General features: G+C 49.8%; 1 protein-coding gene across 1 annotated transcript in view; it reads right to left on the bottom strand.

Annotated features, from left to right (window-relative positions):
* Nucleotides 1-22,500, bottom strand: part of hepacama (hepatic and glial cell adhesion molecule a) — a gene marked incomplete at both ends in the record, with an annotated part of 43,400 nt that overhangs the window by 5,897 nt on the left and 15,003 nt on the right. Inside the window, 3 exons of the mRNA XM_084311900.1 lie at nucleotides 664-754; nucleotides 19,771-20,052; nucleotides 22,424-22,487. Of these exons, the coding sequence (XP_084168026.1) occupies nucleotides 664-754; nucleotides 19,771-20,052; nucleotides 22,424-22,487 (437 nt within the window). The remainder of the gene's footprint in view (nucleotides 1-663; nucleotides 755-19,770; nucleotides 20,053-22,423; nucleotides 22,488-22,500) is intronic.

The raw sequence follows: 22,500 nt of genomic DNA, 5'->3' as shown, positions 1-22,500 counted from the left end.
CCCTTATTTGTGGAAAATCTATAAAATAAAAAGTAAATTTTTTGTTGTTCGCTAATTTCGCACCACATATCAGGCATACAGGTAAGCCTGCATCGATCTCCAAAATAAGAGAACAAAAAAAAAGTTAGGCCAGGGAGCTGCAGCTGATTGGCTAAAGAGCCGCAGGTTGCCGACCCCTGGGCTAGGGGATAGAAAAAAAATAATAAATAAAAAAAGGAAGATGTATAATTTGTATAATTATCTGTACTTTTTACTTCCAATAAAGAAAGCAAAAAAAATAAACTTGGTATCTTGCGTATAAACCCGCCCCTAACCTTAACCTCATTGGCCCTCACGTCCTGTTGTTAACCGCCCATTGGACGCAGTGTTAGACACATGAGATACAGAGTTTTTAGCAAGTCCCGGTCACCTACTGAACAAGAATCGAGGTGTCAGGAGCCGGTAAAACACTAGGACAGAGGACTGATTAACATTCTAGACACCTCCTCACGTCCATGAGAGAGAGAGAGAGAGAGAGAGAGAGAGAGAGAGAGAGAGAGAGAGAGAGAGAGAGAGAGAGAGAGAGAGAGAGAGATAGAGAGAGAGAGAGAGAGAGAGAGAGAGAGAGAGAGAGAGAGAGAGAGAGAGAGAGAGAGAGAGAGAGAGAGAGAGAGTAGCTGTTACTTGGAGGGCTTCCAGCAGGCGCACACAGTCGTCAGGGTGATGAGGAGGAATATGCCCCCGGTGGACAGAATGATATATAGCGTGCTCCGTCCTAAAAACAGCAAGACAGAGAAAGAATGAGAGAGAGAGAGAGAGAGAGAGAGAGAGAGAGAGAGAGAGAGAGAGAGAGAGAGAGAGAGAGAGAGAGAGAGAGAGAGAGAGAGAGAGAGAGAGAGAGAGAGAGAGAGAGAGAAGGAGAAAGATGTAGAGAGAGAAAGAATGAAAGAGAGAGAGAGGGAAAGAGGGGGGGATGGAGAGAGAAGGAGAGAGGAGAGAGAAGTAGAGAGAGAGGGGGAAGGAGGGGGGGGGGGGGTGGAGAGAGAAGGAGAGAGGACAGGCCAGTGAAAAACAGCAGGGCTAAGCAGTTAGTTTTCAACCAGACTGTCAACACACAGACCCTCAGAGCCCTGGAACCAAACACAGACCCTCAGAGCCCTGGAACCAAAACACAGACCCTCAGAGCCCTGGAACCAAAACACAGACCCTCAGAGCCCTGGAACCAAACACAGACCCTGAGAGCAATTGTGGTAGTCTACACCCTCCCCAGACCGACAGTAGGGCAGCATGTGGTAGTCTACACCCTCCCCAGACTGACAGTAGGGCAGCATGTGGTAGTCTACACCCTCCCCAGACCGACAGTAGGGCAGCATGTGGTAGTCTACACCCTCCCCAGACAGACAGTAGGGCAGCATGTGGTAGTCTACACCCTCCACAGACAGACAGTAGGGCAGCATGGGGTAGTCTACACCCTCCCCAGACCGACAGTAGGGCAGCATGTGGTAGTCTACACCCTCCCCAGACCGACAGTAGGGCAGCATGTGGTAGTCTACACCCTCCCCAGACAGACAGTAGGGCAGCATGTGGTAGTCTACACCCTCCCCAGACCGACAGTAGGGCAGCATGTGGTAGTCTACACCCTCCCCAGACTGACAGTAGGGCAGCATGTGGTAGTCTACACCCTCCCCAGACTGACAGTAGGGCAGCATGTGGTAGTCTACACCCTCCCCAGACCGACAGTAGGGCAGCATGTGGTAGTCTACACCCTCCCCAGACTGACAGTAGGGCAGCATGTGATAGTCTACACCCTCCCCAGACCAACAGTAGGGCAGCATGTGGTAGTCTACACCCTCCCCAGACCGACAGTAGGGCAGCATGTGGTAGTCTACACCCTCCCCAGACTGACAGTAGGGCAGCATGTGGTAGTCTACACCCTCCCCAGACAGACAGTAGGGCAGCATGTGATAGTCTACACCCTCCCCAGACCGACAGTAGGGCAGCATGTGGTAGTCTACACCCTCCCCAGACTGACAGTAGGGCAGCATGTGGTAGTCTACACCCTCCCCAGATCGACAGTAGGGCAGCATGTGGTAGTCTACACCCTCCCCAGACTGACAGTAGGGCAGCATGTGATAGTCTACACCAGGGATCGGCAATAGGCGGCCCGCGGGCCAACATTGGCCCGCCAACAATAATTTCTGGCCCGTCAGATTATTTTGAGAATATGATATTTATTTGACGCACGGGAAATATTCACTCGGGACGCCAGGGTGTCTTTTATTGTGAAGCTGTATCTATCTACCGGCAGTCATCAAAAGCATGTCTGTCACTATAGCCAATTGAAATGCTAGAAATGGTCAGGTGGACTGGGAGAACCAATGGAATAGTCCCACCGGGCCCTGTGTCTATTTCCCTAACGCACTTTCACTTCCGCGTTCGAGATGCGACTCGCGAGCGAGTTGAAGAAAACAAAACAAACATCTTTGGATAGCAACGGGGAAATATAACGCTTCTTTTAATAAACAGGAGCCATACTTAAAATACGGGTTTATCGCAACAGGTCAGTGATTCTTGCGTGCCGAGCCGACGTCCTCTCTGCATAATATGTGGCGACAACAACAACAACAACAACAACAACGAGGCAAGTTGGCAGATAAAGTAGCTGCATTCAACGCCAATCTGGAATTGGAGGGCGGCGAGTGGATATGACATGTTTCAAACATTAGCAGGGATTTTGGAGGACTTAACAACAAACAAGGAGGTACAATATGGTGAGTCGTGTTTTCATGCATTCTGATCTGTTCATCACCCGCCGGCGCCGCGGTGATCTGCAACAGCTGAGAGCTGTTCATGAATGAATGGATGAGTGAGAACTTTGTTTGGCGGATTGCAGAGTGGGTGCAGTGCAGTGCGGCGCAGTGCACACGGTTGTTGGGGGGATGCAGACCAGAGAAAAACGTTTGTCTTTTTTCAATATCAGTATATTAAATTAGCCATTGTTTTTGATCCTGGCCCGCCAAGCAACGGCTTGGGGAAAATCTGGCCCGCGGCCAAACCTAATTGGCGACCCCTGGTCTACACCCTCCCCAGACCAACAGTAGGGCAGCATGTGGTAGTCTACACCCTCCCCAGACCGACAGTAGGGCAGCATGTGGTAGTCTACACCCTCCCCAGACTGACAGTAGGGCAGCATGTGGTAGTCTACACCCTCCCCAGACAGACAGTAGGGCAGCATGTGATAGTCCACACCCTCCCCAGACCGACAGTAGGGCAGCATGTGGTAGTCTACACCCTCCCCAGTGAAGGATTTGGGGTGCTTTTTCAATGTATGTGATGTATAGATTGGGGGGAGTGACCACAGCTAAAACGGTGCCGGGTCAGAGAGGTCGAAGTGCATGCGGACGGTGGAAGCAGGAGACGGTGGTTCAGTAGAGCAGGGTGATTGTTGTGAGAACATCTGAGATAAGAGCGAGTGTCTCCCAGAGCAGGAGGGAGAGAGGTTCATCTTAATGAAACGTGAAATGTGTGTAAAGGTTATTAACGCAGTTGTCATGACAACACGGCACATGACAACCAGAAGGCGGGGCCGTCGTTGCTACGGCGAGGATCTATGAGTCGAACGGTGTTTCCGGGTGTAAGGCAGACTAGAATCTGACCAAGAGCGAGTAGGACTGAGATCAAACAGAAGACACTCTCTCCTCTCATCACAGAGAGGAGGGGAGGGGGGGGGGAGAATGCCACATCATCATTAGCTCCGGCTAACACGAGGAGGGTTCAGGCTAACGACCAGGCCTGACCACTATTGGACATAAACAGCAGAAGGACAATAATCTGAACACACCGAAAGTGTGAGGTTTTGCCCGCTGCTCACCACCTTTTCTCTGTTTCTTTAAAGCCTACTGTTAGAAATTCCCTTCTCACTCACTCTCTCTAGCCCCCACCCTCTCGTTCTTTACTCTCGTTTACTCTCAGTGGCCACACCTGGACTATTATCAATTACCTCTCGCACCTGTGGTGGCAGGCTAATTAGTTCCCCTGTGGGCTTTAAATACCAGGGCTCTTCCCCTCGTTTCGGCGTGGGGTCGTGTTGTATTCATGCTGAGTCATATTCTCTAACATCTAGACTCTTTCGGGAGATCCTCTGGTCTACCAATGCTGTAAGATGGATCTCTCCAGCCTTGAGATGTTTGCTCCAGCCTTCGTCTGCTGTCGCCGTAGCCTGTGGAGGAGACTGTTCTGCGCTCCCTGTAACTTCCACGGGAGGCACCCCAGCGCTCCACTGCAGACCCCAGCGCAGCTGTTCGTCCTGACGCACATCTAGACCAACGCGCATCTCCCGGACCCTCGGGCTTGGCACGCTCTCCAGTCACCAGCGCGCAACGCGCATCTTCAAGGGCTTTGGCCACCTGTCGCCGTTTGCCTGGAGGGAGACATTGTACTGCGCTCTCTAATTCTCTACGGGAGGTATTCCAGTGTTCCACTCCAGACCAGCGCGCCAGATGCGCTCAAGCCTTCGCCACCTGCCGCCGTTTGCCTGGAGGGAGACACTGTACTGCGCTCTCTAATCCTCTACGGGAGGTATTCCAGTGTTCCACTTCAGACCTTCGAGCTTGGCACGCTCCTCCGTACCAGCGCACAGACGCGCATCTTCCAGACCTTCGAGCTTGGCACGCTCCTCCGTACCAGCGCACTGACGCGCATCTTCCAGACCTTCGAGCTTGGCACGCTCCTCCGTACCAGCGCACTGACGCGCATCTTCCAGACCTTCGAGCTTGGCACGCTCCTCCGTACCAGCGCACAGACGCGCATCTTCCAGACCTTCGAGCTTGGCACGCTCTCCAGACCTCAGCGCGCCGACGCGCATCTTCCAGACCTTCGTGCTTGGCACACTCCTCCTCGCAGACGCACCCCGAGGCGTCTCTCGGTTCCGACGCGCACACCAAGGTGTGGCGCGCACTCTGTTCCTCGGCTCCGACAGCGGCTACCCGGTGGACGACACCCTCGCCACCGCCACTGTTCCGACGCGCACACCAAGGTGTGGCGCGCACTCTGTTCCTCGGCTCCGACAGCGGCTACCCGGTGGACGACACCCTCGCCACCGCCACTGTTCCGACGCGCACACCAAGGTGTGGCGCGCACTCTGTTCCGACGCGCACACCAAGGTGTGGCGCGCCACTCTGTTCCTCGGCTCCGACAGCGGCTACCCGGTGGACGACACCCTCGCCACCGCCACTGTTCCAGCACTCTGTTCCTCGGCTCCGACAGTCGGCTACCCGGTGGACGACACCCTCGCCACCGCCACTGTTCCAGCACTCTGTTCCTCGGCTCCGACAGTCGGCTACCCGGTGGACGACACCCTCGCCACCGCCACTGTCCCAGCACTCTGTCCCTCGGCTCGGACAGCCAGCCACCCGGTGGCGATGCCCTCGCCCCGCTGCTGTCCCTGTACCATTACGCATACGCCTGGGTGAGTTTTGATTGTGATGTCACTCACCCAGCGTAGTGCCCTTGCCCCCGTTCCCGCTGCTGTCCCTGTACCTTTACGCATACGCCTGGGTGAGTTTTGATTGTGATGTCACTCACTCAGCGTAGTGCCCTTGCCCCCGTTCCCGCTGCTGTCCCTGTACCTTTACGCATACGCCTGGGTGAGTTTTGATTGTGATGTCACTCACTCAGCGTAGTGCCCTTGCCCCCGTTCCCGCTGCTGTCCCTGTACCTTTACGCATACGCCTGGGTGAGTTTTGATTGTGATGTCACTCACTCAGCGTAATGCCTCTTGCCCCCGTTCCCGCTGCTGTCCCTGTACCTTTACGCATACGCCTGGGTGAGTTTTGATTGTGATGTCACTCACTCAGCGTAATGCCCCTTGCCCTCGTCCCGCTGCTGTTCCTGCACCATTACGCATACGCCTGGGTGAGTTTTGATTGTGATGTCACTCACCCAGCGTATTGCCTCCGTTAGTTCTCTCTTAGTTATTAGTTTGGACATTTCATCTCCCACTCTGTTTTGTTCTCTCGTGGATATTATTTTGGACATTTCATCTCCCACTGTGTGTTTGTTCACACGAAGATAGTATTTACTTTGTTACTTTGTTATTTGGACTGTTCTGCATCTGCTCTGTTTGTTCCCTTTGAATATTAACCCTCTCCTCTGTTCTGCAGAGCGGCCCAGATGTTTTCCCACCAGTCCCCAGTTCCTCCCTGTCCCCAGCCCGCCTCCGCGGTTCTCTGTCCCCAGTTCCTCCCTGTTCCCCAGCCCGCCTCCGCGGGCCTCAGTCCCCTCGTTCCCAAGTTCTCCCCTTCTAGTTCCACCTAGTCCCTAGTCCTCTATCCCTAGTTCTCCTAGTCCCTAGTCCTCTTTCCCTAGTTCTCCTAGTCTCTAGTTCCTCTGTTCCCTAGGCGTTCCCTTAACCTTCCCTTAGGCGTTCCCTTACTTTCCCATAGTGTTCCCTTTTCCTGCCCGCCTCTTATAGGCACTTTACCTTCCCCTCTTGTGTTATTCAGTGTTTTGTGTTTTCTCCCTTAAAGGGACAGTGCCCTTTTTTCCTGTTCACAATAAATATCTGTTTCTTGGCAAACCACCATACCTGTCTTGTGTTGTGCGATTGGGGTCGGTTACAAACCATAACAGTACGACCCCACCAAATCGACGACCCCAGCCAGCACAGACGGTGTATGTTGAGTTTGCCCTTTTTTTTCTTGTCCCCTCTAGCTCCCCTGTTAGCCCTGTTAGCTTCCCTGTTTGCCCAGTTTAGCTTCCCTGTTAGTCCTGTTTAGCTCCCTTGTTAGCCTGTTACTCCCCTGTTTAGCTTGTTAGTCTCCCCGGTTAGCTCCCCTGTTTGCTTCCCGTTTTGCCCTGTTTGACCCCCCTGTAGCTAGCCATGCCCTGGCGGCTAACCCAGTTTCCCTCTGCATGGCCCCGGTCTGCTAGCTTGGCCCCGGCTGTTAGCACAGCCTCTATGTTAATGCAGCCTTGCAGCTGGCATAGGCCCTGTAGCTAGCCAGGCCCAAGCAGCTAACCCGGTCCCTCTGCATGGCCTCCACTTTTTTTTGTGTAGTTTATCCCACTGCTAGGACTGCCCTTTCAGCTAGCAAGGTCAGTTTTTCTCACACAGCTAGGACTGTCCTTCCAGCTAGCTTGTGCTCTCATGCTGGTCCAGCCCTGTCTGCCAGCCTAGCTCCGGCAGCTAGCGCAGCCTCTATGTTGATGTAGCAGTACAGCTAGCATAGGCCCTGTAGCTATCAGTGCCCTGGCAGCTACCCTTTCCCTCTGCTAGCCTGGCTCCGGCAGCTTGCGCAGCCTCTATGTTGATGTAGCAGTACAGCTAGCATAGGCCCTGTAGCTATCAGTGCCCTGGCAGCTAACCTTCCCTCTGCTAGCCCTTTCCCGGTGCTTCCATGGTTACCCCTTAGCTACCCTGCTTGCCCCTCAGTTCCTCTAGACCAGTTTCTCTAGACCAGTTCTCTAGACCAGTTCTCTTGCCCAGTTCGCTAGACTAGTTCTCTAGACCCAGTTCCTCTAGACCAGTTGCCCCTCTGCTACCCTAGTTACCCCTCGGCGACCCTGTTTCTCTTGCTAGCCCCACTCTTGTGGTGGCTTCCCCTGCTGGCTTGGCCAGTACCTCTTGTTTTGCCCCCTGCCACTCTGTCTGTATTTGTTTTGGGTCGCCGGGTGGCTCCCGTTGAGGGGGGGGTACTGTGAGGTTTTGCCCGCTGCTCACCACCTTTTCTCTGTTTCTTTAAAGCCTACTGTTAGAAATTCCCTTCTCACTCACTCTCTCTAGCCCCCACCCTCTCGTTCTTTACTCTCGTTTACTCTCAGTGGCCACACCTGGACTATTATCAATTACCTCTCGCACCTGTGGTGGCAGGCTAATTAGTTCCCCTGTGGGCTTTAAATACCAGGGCTCTTCCCCTCGTTTCGGCGTGGGGTCGTGTTGTATTCATGCTGAGTCATATTCTCTAACATCTAGACTCTTTCGGGAGATCCTCTGGTCTACCAATGCTGTAAGATGGATCTCTCCAGCCTTGAGATGTTTGCTCCAGCCTTCGTCTGCTGTCGCCGTAGCCTGTGGAGGAGACTGTTCTGCGCTCCCTGTAACTTCCACGGGAGGCACCCCAGCGCTCCACTGCAGACCCCAGCGCAGCTGTTCGTCCTGACGCACATCTAGACCAACGCGCATCTCCCGGACCCTCGGGCTTGGCACGCTCTCCAGTCACCAGCGCGCAACGCGCATCTTCAAGGGCTTTGGCCACCTGTCGCCGTTTGCCTGGAGGGAGACATTGTACTGCGCTCTCTAATTCTCTACGGGAGGTATTCCAGTGTTCCACTCCAGACCAGCGCGCCAGATGCGCTCAAGCCTTCACCACCTGCCGCCGTTTGCCTGGAGGGAGACACTGTACTGCGCTCTCTAATCCTCTACGGGAGGTATTCCAGTGTTCCACTTCAGACCTTCGAGCTTGGCACGCTCCTCCGTACCAGCGCACAGACGCGCATCTTCCAGACCTTCGAGCTTGGCACGCTCCTCCGTACCAGCGCACTGACGCGCATCTTCCAGACCTTCGAGCTTGGCACGCTCCTCCGTACCAGCGCACTGACGCGCATCTTCCAGACCTTCGAGCTTGGCACGCTCCTCCGTACCAGCGCACAGACGCGCATCTTCCAGACCTTCGAGCTTGGCACGCTCTCCAGACCTCAGCGCGCCGACGCGCATCTTCCAGACCTTCGTGCTTGGCACACTCCTCCTCGCAGACGCACCCCGAGGCGTCTCTCGGTTCCGACGCGCACACCAAGGTGTGGCGCGCACTCTGTTCCTCGGCTCCGACAGCGGCTACCCGGTGGACGACACCCTCGCCACCGCCACTGTTCCGACGCGCACACCAAGGTGTGGCGCGCACTCTGTTCCTCGGCTCCGACAGCGGCTACCCGGTGGACGACACCCTCGCCACCGCCACTGTTCCGACGCGCACACCAAGGTGTGGCGCGCACTCTGTTCCGACGCGCACACCAAGGTGTGGCGCGCCACTCTGTTCCTCGGCTCCGACAGCGGCTACCCGGTGGACGACACCCTCGCCACCGCCACTGTTCCAGCACTCTGTTCCTCGGCTCCGACAGTCGGCTACCCGGTGGACGACACCCTCGCCACCGCCACTGTTCCAGCACTCTGTTCCTCGGCTCCGACAGTCGGCTACCCGGTGGACGACACCCTCGCCACCGCCACTGTTCCAGCACTCTGTCCCTCGGCTCGGACAGCCAGCCACCCGGTGGCGATGCCCTCGCCCCGCTGCTGTCCCTGTACCATTACGCATACGCCTGGGTGAGTTTTGATTGTGATGTCACTCACCCAGCGTAGTGCCCTTGCCCCCGTTCCCGCTGCTGTCCCTGTACCTTTACGCATACGCCTGGGTGAGTTTTGATTGTGATGTCACTCACTCAGCGTAGTGCCCTTGCCCCCGTTCCCGCTGCTGTCCCTGTACCTTTACGCATACGCCTGGGTGAGTTTTGATTGTGATGTCACTCACTCAGCGTAGTGCCCTTGCCCCCGTTCCCGCTGCTGTCCCTGTACCTTTACGCATACGCCTGGGTGAGTTTTGATTGTGATGTCACTCACTCAGCGTAATGCCTCTTGCCCCCGTTCCCGCTGCTGTCCCTGTACCTTTACGCATACGCCTGGGTGAGTTTTGATTGTGATGTCACTCACTCAGCGTAATGCCCCTTGCCCTCGTCCCGCTGCTGTTCCTGCACCATTATGCATACGCCTGGGTGAGTTTTGATTGTGATGTCACTCACCCAGCGTATTGCCTCCGTTAGTTCTCTCTTAGTTATTAGTTTGGACATTTCATCTCCCACTCTGTTTTGTTCTCTCGTGGATATTATTTTGGACATTTCATCTCCCACTGTGTGTTTGTTCACACGAAGATAGTATTTACTTTGTTACTTTGTTATTTGGACTGTTCTGCATCTGCTCTGTTTGTTCCCTTTGAATATTAACCCTCTCCTCTGTTCTGCAGAGCGGCCCAGATGTTTTCCCACCAGTCCCCAGTTCCTCCCTGTCCCCAGCCCGCCTCCGCGGTTCTCTGTCCCCAGTTCCTCCCTGTTCCCCAGCCCGCCTCCGCGGGCCTCAGTCCCCTCGTTCCCAAGTTCTCCCCTTCTAGTTCCACCTAGTCCCTAGTCCTCTATCCCTAGTTCTCCTAGTCCCTAGTCCTCTTTCCCTAGTTCTCCTAGTCTCTAGTTCCTCTGTTCCCTAGGCGTTCCCTTAACCTTCCCTTAGGCGTTCCCTTACTTTCCCATAGTGTTCCCTTTTCCTGCCCGCCTCTTATAGGCACTTTACCTTCCCCTCTTGTGTTATTCAGTGTTTTGTGTTTTCTCCCTTAAAGGGACAGTGCCCTTTTTTCCTGTTCACAATAAATATCTGTTTCTTGGCAAACCACCATACCTGTCTTGTGTTGTGCGATTGGGGTCGGTTACAAACCATAACAGAAAGATCATTAGAATAGACTCTTCAAGGACGATACAATTTGATAACATCTGATAACATCTGATTATGAGGTTCTGTTTATAGCAATAAAACAACGCTTTTCCTCATAAGGTATTTCACGGTGTCGAAGTGTCGAATTCTTACGGAGGTGGAGAATTAGTATGGTTTATGGATTGCACTAACGGGGGAGATAAGGATCTTATCAGCCAGTATCGGAGACGTTATGACCATTAAAATGACACAACGCAGAGGAATTGGATGGAGAGCCAAAACAGATGAAGACGTGATACTGGCCAGTTTGATCAGGATCTAACAGTTGGTGCCGTGACCCGGATTTGCAAGAGATTAAAACAACGGGAACAGTTGGTTGCCAAGACTTTTTCAATAATGGGGCGACAGTGGACAACAGTCATCGTGTGTGGGAGAATCATGGTCGAAGCAAGGCCGGCCAGCCCTGGGAGAGAGCGTCGAGTCGAGCGGTCATGAGGCGGACCAGCGCTGTAGGAGAAACAGCGCTCCGGAGAAAGATGTGAGTTCACTGTGCACACATGGTTGTTTTGATCTTTTAAGCCAAATAAAAACGAACAGATAGTGCATCCGTAAATAAGTAGTGTGACGACCCTCCCCCACACTGTGTAGCCTTCCTCTGCTCTGGCTGGCAGAGCAGAGCTGGGGAAGGCTCGTCAGCTAATTGATGCACACCTGGGCCGGTGTGTCCCAGCAGGATATCAGAGAGAAGCTGCCTCTGATCTCTGGCGAACTCCCCAGTTGTTTTTGGTTCTTTGTTTGTCTGGTTGCTGTCTGTTGTTTATTTGGTTCTTTGGTCATTTGGCTGTTACTTTTGGTTCATTCGTTTTGGTTGCTTTTCTTTGCTTTTACACCTACACATTCATGCTGCACATACACTCATCCACACACTGCTGACACACTGATACTCATATATATTGGCTGACTGATAATAAATTCTTTGTTATTTCTTAAATTGTGCCTGTGTCTCCCTATTCTTGTTGCGAGCTTGAGCCAGTTCGTAACAAGTGGGGGCTCGTCAAAAAAGAATACATCCGGTATTATAAAAGAAAAACAATTTGGACCCTAGAATTGTTTGTAAGAATTTTTTTTTCGGCATGTTCATATTTTTCACTCCCTACATTGGGCCCTAGTGGGAGTGATCTAGGGTGGACTGGTTGCCAGTGTGGTGAGTAACCTGGAAACTATTTGTTTGCTGAAATTAATTGAATATGTCTTGGATTGGGGGAGATTCAGGTGCAAATTGGAAATGTTGAATGTTAATTTGGTTATTTTCTTCAAATTGACCTTTAGTTTTGCAGTTTTGTGATGGCTGGCAGTGTGGTGAATCCTCTCCTCTGTGGACATGCAGCGTGTGGTGAGTATGACTTTTTGAGTGCTATTTAATCTGTTTAAAAGTGGTAGTGAGTAGCCCTGGTTAGGTAGGCGCCGAATGCACTAAATTTATTATTTTTCCTTTTTTGTTTTGAACTGGAGTCTGTAAGGTGGAGACTTCGGTCTCTGTCGAGGGTAAAGAAAGAAGACGGTTAGGTTTAGATTAGTGATATTGGTAGGGAACCAGGGTTGCTCAAAAATACAAATATCATTGTATATGGTTAGGGATTGGCACTCAGAAAGTCTTGCTCACCATGTTTTCTGTTTGTTTTCTATATAAGTAGTGATTAGTGCTTTAGATATGGCGTCCATTGTAAAAGACTTTATACACACTCCTTCAATCGAGTTATTGAACCAGTGTACAAGGGAACACCTGCAAAAAATTGCTGAGCACTTTGAGATTGAGGTGACTGATAAACGTTTGAAGGAAGATGTGAGAGTATTGTTGAGAGACACATTGGTGGGGAGGGAGATTTTGATTGATATAGATAAACCTGTCATTTCACCTACAGTGACCCCTGTAGCTTTGACCTTTGAACAGCAAAAGGAGTTGTTAACTCTTAAATTGGAACATGAGGGAAGGAGTATGGAACATGAGGAAAGAATGGAAAGAATTAAAGCGGATTCTTTCCAATCACAATTAGAGATGGAAACCATTAAATTGAAGCAGATAATTGAGGGGAAAATGTCCTCCAGGGTCACTGGTCAGGAGGAAAGTACATTTAATGTGGGATCTAACCGGCAACTGCTTCCCCAGTTCACAGAAAAGGATCCGGACCTGTTTTTTTCTTTGTTTGAGCGGGTGGCCAGTGCACGAAAGTGGTCTGATGAGGAGTGCACTTTGTTGTTGCAGTGTGTCCTCACAGAAAAAGCACAAGCGGCCTATGCTTCTTTGACTGTAGCAGACAGTAAGATCTATGCGACAGTTAAAGCTATAGTGTTGCGTGCATATGAGTTGGTCCCCGAAGCATATCGGCAACGTTTTAGAAATTGGGAAAAAAGGGAGCACCAGACTCATGTTGATTTTGTCCGTGATCTGGTAGTACAGTTTACTCGATGGTGTTCTGCGTCAGATGTTGGAACTTTTCAGGAACTGTCAGATTTAGTAGTACTAGAGCAAATAAAAACCGTGTGCCATATAGTATTGCTACTTACTTAAACGAACGAAAAGTTAAAACTCCGCAAGAAGCAGCAATGTTGGCTGATGAATTTAGTCTAATTCATAAACGTACATTTGCCGAAGCAGGTAGTAGTGTGCAGCAGAATAGATTTTCTCCACGCACAGACAGACGTTTTGGGTCAAACGTGGAATCGGCTTATTCTAGGCCTAATAATGGTTCTGGAAAGGAGAGTGACGATAGTACCAATTGTCATTACTGTCGGCGTGAAGGGCATTGGAAGAATGAGTGCCCTAGTCGCAGAGCAGAGGCGGAATTCTCAAATGAAAATGGCCAGGTGAGACCTGTCGCGTTGGCTGCACCTGCTCGTATTGGTAGCAAGGCTGATGCCATTGATGCAGTTAGGTGGCATACAAGACCTGCAACAGTAACAGCTACAATATCAGACATTGAAAGCGGTTATTCTCCTTATATTACGGAGGGTCATGTTTCATTGGTGGGAAGTGATTCCTTTGTACCGGTTAAAATCCTGCGAGATCATATACAGGTCGTGATGTACGGGTTTGTGGGATGGGGTTACAAGTGGTGTCTGCTCCCCTTCATAACCTCATGTTCTCCTCAGATCTGGTACAGGGGGTGGTGTCCATGGGAGTTTGGCCCTCGTTGCCTGTTGAAGGAGTGGCAGTGATTTTAGGTAATGACTTGGTTGGTAAGCGTGACGTGCCACCTTCATTAGTAGGTACTTCGGCACAGCTGGTGGGAGAGCCACATATGAATGAGTGTAACCCAGACGTGTTGCCAGCCTGTGCAGTACCACGAGAGAATGTTACTTTTCCTGTGCCCGCTGTCCCGTTGTCTGTTTCCCTCAGCCACAACCAGGAAGTATCCGCCCTCAATACCTCCCTCAGCCAATCAGAGGGCAAGCTGACTGAGCTGCAAGGACAGCTGGTTAACCTGCAGAAGGATGTGAAAACGGGGATTGATCGTCTCCAGCAGCAGCAAGCTGTTGTTGACCAGGCTCAGGCAGGAGGTGGCAGAGAGGAGCAGCTCAGACAACAGATGACTGAGGGAAAAGGGGAGAATGGAGTGAATATGGGGGGAGAGGAAGAGGAAAACATATATAAAAATCCTAATTTTCACCCATGTGTTTAAATATGTCTGTCTGCCCATTCCGGTTACTAACCCTTTTCTCTTAAAAGGCTTCTCTGGCGCACCGGAGTTGCTGAGGCTGGGGCTCCCTCTACTCTTAAAAGGCTTCTCTGGCGCACCGGAGTTGCTGAGGCTGGGGTGGTGTGGCTGGATGGGGAGTTGGCGGGCATGTCTATGCGACCCATGTTCAGCTGTCACTTTTTTGGAGGACATGTAATTTTTATTAGAGGGTAATACGGTGTCTGGGTTGAAAACAGTGACCCTAGGGTCCCTGTCTTATGGGGGGAGGTGTGACGACCCTCCCCCACACTGTGTAGCCTTCCTCTGCTCTGGCTGGCAGAGCAGAGCTGGGGAAGGCTCGTCAGCTAATTGGTGCACACCTGGGCCGGTGTGTCCCAGCAGGATATCAGAGAGAGGCTGCCTCTGATCTCTGGCGAACTCCCCAGTTGTTTTTGGTTCTTTGTTTGTCTGGTTGCTGTCTGTTGTTTATTTGGTTCTTTGGTCATTTAGCTGTTACTTTTGGTTCATTCGTTTTGGTTGCTTTTCTTTGCTTTTACACCTACACATTCATGCTGCACATACACTCATCCACACACTGCTGACACACTGATACTCATATATATTGGCTGACTGATAATAAATTCTTTGTTATTTCTTAAATTGTGCCTGTGTCTCCCTATTCTTGTTGCGAGCTTGAGCCAGTTTGTAACAGTAGCGACAGAGAAGCCAGCTGTGATAATATGAGCAGAGAGCCATGGTGTTTTTTGAAAAACCAAGATGGGTTTTATCTACAGGGAATGAAAAACAAACGGGCCGGTGAAGGAAGGCAGTGTTCTAAGGGGTTAATTCCATTTTTGTTGGTCTGTAATATAAGGGTTGTTTTCCTCGCAAGAGGCGGGAACGCGGGACTGTGAGTCGGGAGAATCTACCTACATTTTTCAGACCTACCGTCATTTGACATTCAGTCTATTTTTGACCTGTTCAGTACTTGCATGTTAGTAGATCATCTATTGTCATGTGACCTGCAGACATCATTATGACCTGTTTGGCCGACGAGACTCTAAGAAACAGTTGTTTTGTTGTTAGGCCTTGAAAAAGGAGGGCAGGGTTCGTTTGTTTGAGAGAGTAGCCATTATGAGCGAGACAAGATGGCCGCAAAAGGGGCCACGAGGAGGATGATACAAGATGGCCGTGAGCGCCACGAGGAGATAACAACAGATAAGAACCAGGAAATGACACGTCAACTAAAACACCATGGCGGAGGAGTAGGTCGCCACCTAGTGGCGGAGAGGGGGTAGTGCTGGGGAGTTTTCATTACCCATAGGGGAATATTTAGATATAGGCCTGTACTACCATCTAGTGGCGGAGTGGGGGAGTGATTCAATAGTGAATCTAATGAGCACAGAGAGTAGGATTATTATTATAATAATAATATTAGATATAGAGTTTAATTATACAATGGATTAAATAAGAATTGCACAGAAAGATGGTGCAGTTATTTGAATGGGTTAATTATGGAATAAAGAGGGAGTTTGAATTCCAGTGGGGCCTTCTCACACCTAATAGATAGGCAGGGTCTTCAGAAGACACGTCACCAGAAGAACTGGCGCGCGCTGGGGGTCAAACTGGGATGAAGAGTTGCGCGGAGTGGGTATCGGAAACTGCAAGTGTCACGCCGGAAGACAACAAACAGGGAACCGCCCTGTAAGATGGATAATAGGTGTGGAGAAGGTGGTAGACTAATAGCAAAACAAGGGAAGTCGAATGTACAGACGACTGCCGGTGTTGTGTTTCTGCTTTCAACAGCGGTGGAGATGACCAGGAGACAGACTGGAGGAGGAGGAAGCCGCAGGGGCCAGGCACCGCAGCCTGGGACACAGATCATCCGCGACGAGAGAGAGGAGACGGCGGCGGTGGAGGAGCAGATGTGGAGAGGACAGCCAGAGACACTGAGCAGTAGCAGACCAGGGGAGACATTTTTGCCTAGGGGACCGCGCCCGGGGAGGGGGACCAGCTCAGGAAAGGAGCTGTCACTGAAAGGGGCCCTTGCCCTAGAAGACGGGACCGGCCCAAGATGGGAGGTGTACTGTAAGAGGGAAGGGAGCGCTCTGATTTGGACGTGGGGTACCTAATAGGGGGGCCGAAGGGTTTAGGTGTGTCGTTTGAAAAGTTGCAATCTGTGTTTTTCTCTGTCTCTCTCTCTCTCTCTCCTCCATGACCGTTGTTTATCCTTTCTGGTTTGGGTGTGATGCGGGTAATGGAACAGCAGACGGCGGGGCCCTAATTGTTATGAGTCTATTTTTGTGTATAATTAATTGAAAAACCAAGTAGTCCGTTGATTCTGAAGGTTGATTAAGAATCAAAGGGGGGAATGAAGGATTTGGGGTGCTTTTTCAATGTATGTGATGTATAGATTGGGGGGAGTGACCACAGCTAAAACGGTGCCGGGTCAGAGAGGTCGAAGTGCATGCGGACGGTGGAAGCAGGAGACGGTGGTTCAGTAGAGCAGGGTGATTGTTGTGAGGCACACTGCCAGCGAGAGAATGTTTGTTGACATTCCTTGGAAGAACATCTGAGATAAGAGTGTCTCCCAGAGCAGGAGGGAGAGAGGTTCATCTTAATGAAACGTGAAATGTGTGTAAAGGTTATTAACGCAGTTGTCATGACAACACGGCACATGACAACCAGAAGGCGGGGCCGTCGTTGCTACGGCGAGGATCTATGAGTCGAACGGTGTTTCCGGGTGTAAGGCAGACTAGAATCTGACCAAGAGCGAGTAGGACTGAGATCAAACAGAAGACACTCTCTCCTCTCATCACAGAGAGGAGGGGGGGGGGGGGGGGGAGAATGCTACATCATCATTAGCTCCGGCTAACACGAGGAGGGTTCAGGCTAACGACCAGGCCTGACCACTATTGGACATAAACAGCAGAAGGACGATAATCTGAACACACCGAAAGATCATTAGAATAGACTCTTCAAGGACGATACAATTTGATAACATCTGATAACATCTGATTATGAGGTTCTGTTTATAGCAATAAAACAACGCTTTTCCTCATAAGGTATTTCACGGTGTCGTAGTGTCGAATTCTTACGGAGGTGGAGAATTAGTATGGTTTATGGATTGCACTAACGGGGGAGATAAGGATCTTATCAGCCAGAATCGGAGACGTTAGGACCATTAAAATGACACAATGCAAAGGAATTGGATGGAGAGCCAAAACAGATGAAGACGTGATACTGGCCAGTTTGATCAGGATCTAACACCAGACTGACAGTAGGGCAGCATGTGGTAGTCTACACCCTCCCCAGACTGACAGTAGGGCAGCATGTGATAGTCTACACCCTCCCCAGACCAACAGTAGGGCAGCATGTGGTAGTCTACACCCTCCCTAGACTGACAGTAGGGCAGCATGTGGTAGTCTACACCCTCCCCAGACCGACAGTAGGGCAGCATGTGGTAGTCTACACCCTCCCCAGACCGACAGTAGGGCAGCATGTGGTAGTCTATACCCTCCCTAGACTGACAGTAGGGCAGCATGTGGTAGTCTACCAACAGTAGGGCAGCATGTGGTAGTCTACACCCTCCCCAGACTGACAGTAGGGCAGCATGTGGTAGTCTACACCCTCACCAGACTGACAGTAGGGCAGCATGTGGTAGTCTACACCCTCCCCAGACCGACAGTAGGGCAGCATGTGGTAGTCTACCGACAGTAGGGCAGCATGTGGTAGTCTACACCCTCCCCAGACTGACAGTAGGGCAGCATGTGGTAGTCTACACCCTCACCAGACTGACAGTAGGGCAGCATGTGGTAGTCTACACCCTCCCCAGACCGACAGTAGGGCAGCATGTGGTAGTCTACCGACAGTAGGGCAGCATGTGGTAGTCTACACCCTCCCCAGACTGACAGTAGGTCAACATGTGGTAGTCTACACCCTCTCATCTTATATATACTGCACCTTATGTATACTGCACCTTGTGTATACTGCACCTTGTGTATACTGCACCTTATATATACTGCACCTTATGTATACTGCACCTTGTGTATACTGCACCTTGTGTATACTGCACCTTATGTATACTGCACCTTGTGTATACTGCACCTTGTGTATACTGCACCTTGTGTATACTGCACCTTATGTATAGTTTGTATACTGAATCTTGTGTATACTGCACCTTATGTATAGTTTGTATACTGAATCTTGTGTATACTGCACCTTATGTATAGTTTGTATACTGAATCTTGTGTATACTGCACCTTGTGTATACTGCACCTTGTGTATACTGAACCGTATGCATACTGCACCTGTGGATACTGTATACTTTACCTACTCATGGTATATATTTAGATTCTAGTGTTTATTGTAACCATATTTATTGTAACGTATAATATAACTGATAGGGCATACAGACCCTCATCTGCACATTTAGCGTATATTCAGAGTTAACTATATTGTTTACATTGCCTATTTTACTTTTCTACTGTACTACTTTATTGCCTGTATTTATATCTTTCTACTATTACCCTGCCCATACCTGTACCTCCCCTCCCCCCTCCCCCATGCTGCTTTGTTGCCTGGATATCCCCAAGGGGATCAATAAAGGAATATCTTATCTTACTGTATCTTATCTTATCTTACTGTATCTTATCTTATCGTATCTTATTTGATCTTACTGTATCTTATCTTATTTCTATCTAAAAAAAAAATATTTTGGTAGATATTTTATTGGTTTTGTTACCGGGCAGTCCGGTAGAGAGAGAGAGAGGAAGGATGGGAGACAGACGGGGGAAGACATTCGGCAAAGGGCGCCGGGTCCGGGAGTTGAACCAGGGACGGCCGTGTTGCACCGCAGCGCTGTACGTGGTGCGCCACCCTGGTGCCCCATCTTATCTTATCTTATCTTATCTTGTCTTATCTTGTCTTATCTTATTTTATCTTATCTTATCTTATCTCATCTTGTCTTATCTTATCGTATCTTATCGTATCTTCTCTTACCTCATCTGGTCTTATCTGATCTGATCTTATCTCGTCTCGTCTTATCTTATCTCATCTTGTCTTATCTTATCTGACCTTATCTTATCTTATCGCGTCTCATCTTATCTTATCTTGTTTTATCTTATCTTATCTTATCTTCTCTTCTCTTATCGTATCTTATCTTATCTCATCTCGTCTTATCTTATCGTATCTTATCTTATCTCATCTCGTCTTATCTTATTTTCTCTTCTCTTCTCTTCTCTTCTCTTCTCTTCTCTTATTTTATTTTATCTTCTCTTCTCTTCTCTTATCTCATTTGATCTTATCTTCTCTTATCTTCTCTTATCGTATCTTCTCTTCTCTTCTCTAATCTTCTCTTATTTTATTTTATCTTCTCTTCTCTTCTCTTATCTCATTTGATCTTATCTAATCTTATCTTCTCTTATCGTATCTTCTCTTCTCTTCTCTTCTCTAATCTTATCGTATCTTCTCTTATCTCATTTGATCTTATCTTCTCTTCTCTTATCTTATCTTCTCTAATCTTCTCTTATCTTCTCTTATCTTCTCTTCTCTTCTCTTCTCTTATTTTATTTTATCTTCTCTTCTCTTCTCTTCTCTTATCTCATTTGATCTTATCTAATCTTATCGTATCTCCTCTTCTCTTACGGTAGACGGTAAGCTGGACCGGCGCGCTCCTCATGCCGCTGATGGGGTTGGTCACGGAGCAGGCGTAGACGTCGTCGTCCGTCATCAGCACCCGCAGGATGGTGAGCACCTTCTGGTCATGTGACAGCACCAGGCGAGAGTCATTGGTCAGCAGCTCGCCGCCCTTCAGCCAACTGTAGACGGGCTTGGTGCCGTTGTCGTGGCTGCAGTGCAGGTGGAAGAACTCGCTGTACTCCAGAACGGAGGAGGCCATCATCTGGACGTACGGCCTGGAGACAGGAGCTGGAGGAGGAGGACAGACAGACAGGGGAGGTTAGAACTCGCTGTACTCCAGAACGGAGGAGGCCATCATCTGGACGTACGGCCTGGAGACGGGAGCTGGGGAGGAGGAGGACAGACAGACAGACAGGGGAGGTTAGAACTCGCTGTACTCCAGAACGGAGGAGGAGGCCATCATCTGGACGTACGGCCTGGAGACAGGAGCTGGGGAGGAGGAGGAGGAGAGACAGACAGGGGAGGTTAGAACTCGCTGTACTCCAGAACGGAGGAGGCCATCATCTGGACGTACGGCCTGGAGACGGGAGCTGGGGAGGAGGAGGAGGAGAGACAGACAGGGGAGGTTAGAACTCGCTGTACTCAGAACGGAGGAGGCCATCATCTGGACGTACGGCCTGCAGTGGCGGCCGGTGTGAACTACATTTGGGTGGGCGCGGGGGGGGGGGGGGGCAAGCGGACAGCTGACCAAGCGAATACTGACTCGAGTCTCGACATAACGTTACCCCGTTTCAGTTCATTCATACTACACTAGTACACGTATGATCAATCCAATAATATCATTACCATTCATTCATTCATCCATTATGCGTCACCAGCGGCGAAATTAAATGTTATAGTTCAACAACAACACGCTGTGTTGAGAGAGAGAGAGAGAGAGCGAGAGAGAGAGAGAGAGAGAGAGAGACAGAGAGAGAGAGAGAGAGAGAGAGAGAGAGAGAGAGAGCGAGAGAGAGAGAGAGAGAGAGAGAGAGAGAGAGAGAGAGAGAGAGAGACCGCATTAACTCACTTTGTTTAGTTGAAACGTGGTCCAGGAGGGCTTGATAAAGTGTATATGTCCACTGTCCCACAGTCCCAGACTGTCGATGTATATCCACTGTCCAGACTGCATCCAGCTAGCCAAATAGCTTCTTGTTAGCCAAGTTAGGCACACCAACACAAGTACTGTGATGAGCTGTGTCTTTCCCCATTTCCGCATCGAACAGCCTGCAAACTACCTGGCGTTCTATCACCATGCTCTAAGACAAACTCTAACCTTAACCAACTTCGAAAGAGTGCCTAAGCTTAACCGTCGAAAGAACTCATGCTCTAAGACAAACTCTAACGACAGCAGGTTAACCCTTTCACTGCCACACAACAGAAGGTTAACCCTTTACGGTAACCGTCGGTAGTGTGATAGTAAAGGGTTAACCTTCTGTAGTGTGGCAGTGAAAGGGTTAAACGCAGGTGAACTCTGCCTACCGTCCACAGTGAGGAACTCTGCCTAAACTCAGCTGCCAGGGTTCTAACCCGCACCAAACCCTGGCAGCACATCACCCCCCACCCCCTCATCCACCTCCACTGGCTCCCCATCAAATCCCGCATCACCTACAAAACCCTCCTGCTCACCTACATATCCCTCCACGCTCTGGCACCTCAGTACCTCACTGACCTCCTCCACCCCTACAACCCAGTCACGGTCCCTGCGATCCACGGACACTGGTCAGCTCTCCATCCCCCCGAACCAGACTGCGGACCTTTGGGGAGAGAGCTTTCAGTGTGGCAGCTCCTCCCACCCTCTGGAACTCCCTCCCCACAGAACTCCGCAACGCCCCACCTCTTCAACTTGGCCTTTAACCCCTAATTTCTCACTTTGTATGTTGTGTCTGTCCACTATGTTTGTTACTTTTGTTATTTCCCCCCCCCCTATGTAAAGCGACCTTGGGTCTTTTGAAAGGCGCTATATAAAATTAGGCTATTATTATCATGTTTTTTTTGCTCCCGATCCGATCCCGATCATGTGATTTTGAGTATCTACCGATACCAATCTTTCCCGATCCGATAAATTTTTTTTTCTTTTTTTTTTCTTTTTTTTTCTTATTCAACAAACATGACCATGTTCACGTCTTAAACTCATACTGAGGCCTTAGTTTTGGTTTTAAATTGCATATCATCATTCATTTATTTATTGTCACACAGAGCAGAAGAACAAACCAATAGTATCCAGCTGCAGAACGGCAGACCAGCCACACTCTCAGACCCAAACGCATTTCCTTTGATTTAATTATACATCAAATGATTTATGTCAAGGATTGCAATGCCTCGCTTGAATGAAGTTAACTTTTCACCTGGATAACGTCAACATTCAGGGTGAATGTAATGTGAGGAATTGGGATTAAAAAAAATTTGTTTAAAAAAAAAAAAAAATTGCAGATTCTTTTAATTTTTTTTTGTCGATCCCGATCTTCGGAAAATCACGTGATTGGATCGGGACATCCCTAATTATTATTATTATTATTATTATTATTATTATTATTATTATTATTATTATTATTATTATTATTATTATTATTATTATTATTATTATTATTATTATTATTATTATTATTATTATTATTACCGTCCACGGTGAGGTCCACATGGAGCTCCCCGGTGAAGGTGTCGTCGGTGATGGAGATCTCCACCTGGTGATGGAGA

The sequence above is a fragment of the Notolepis coatsorum genome (genome assembly GCF_963971535.1).
Source record: "Notolepis coatsorum genome assembly, chromosome: 1".
NCBI classification, from domain to species: Eukaryota; Metazoa; Chordata; class Actinopteri; order Aulopiformes; family Paralepididae; genus Notolepis; species Notolepis coatsorum.
Note: the sequence above shows the minus strand (reverse complement) of the source record. Positions and strands in the feature narration are given on the sequence as shown.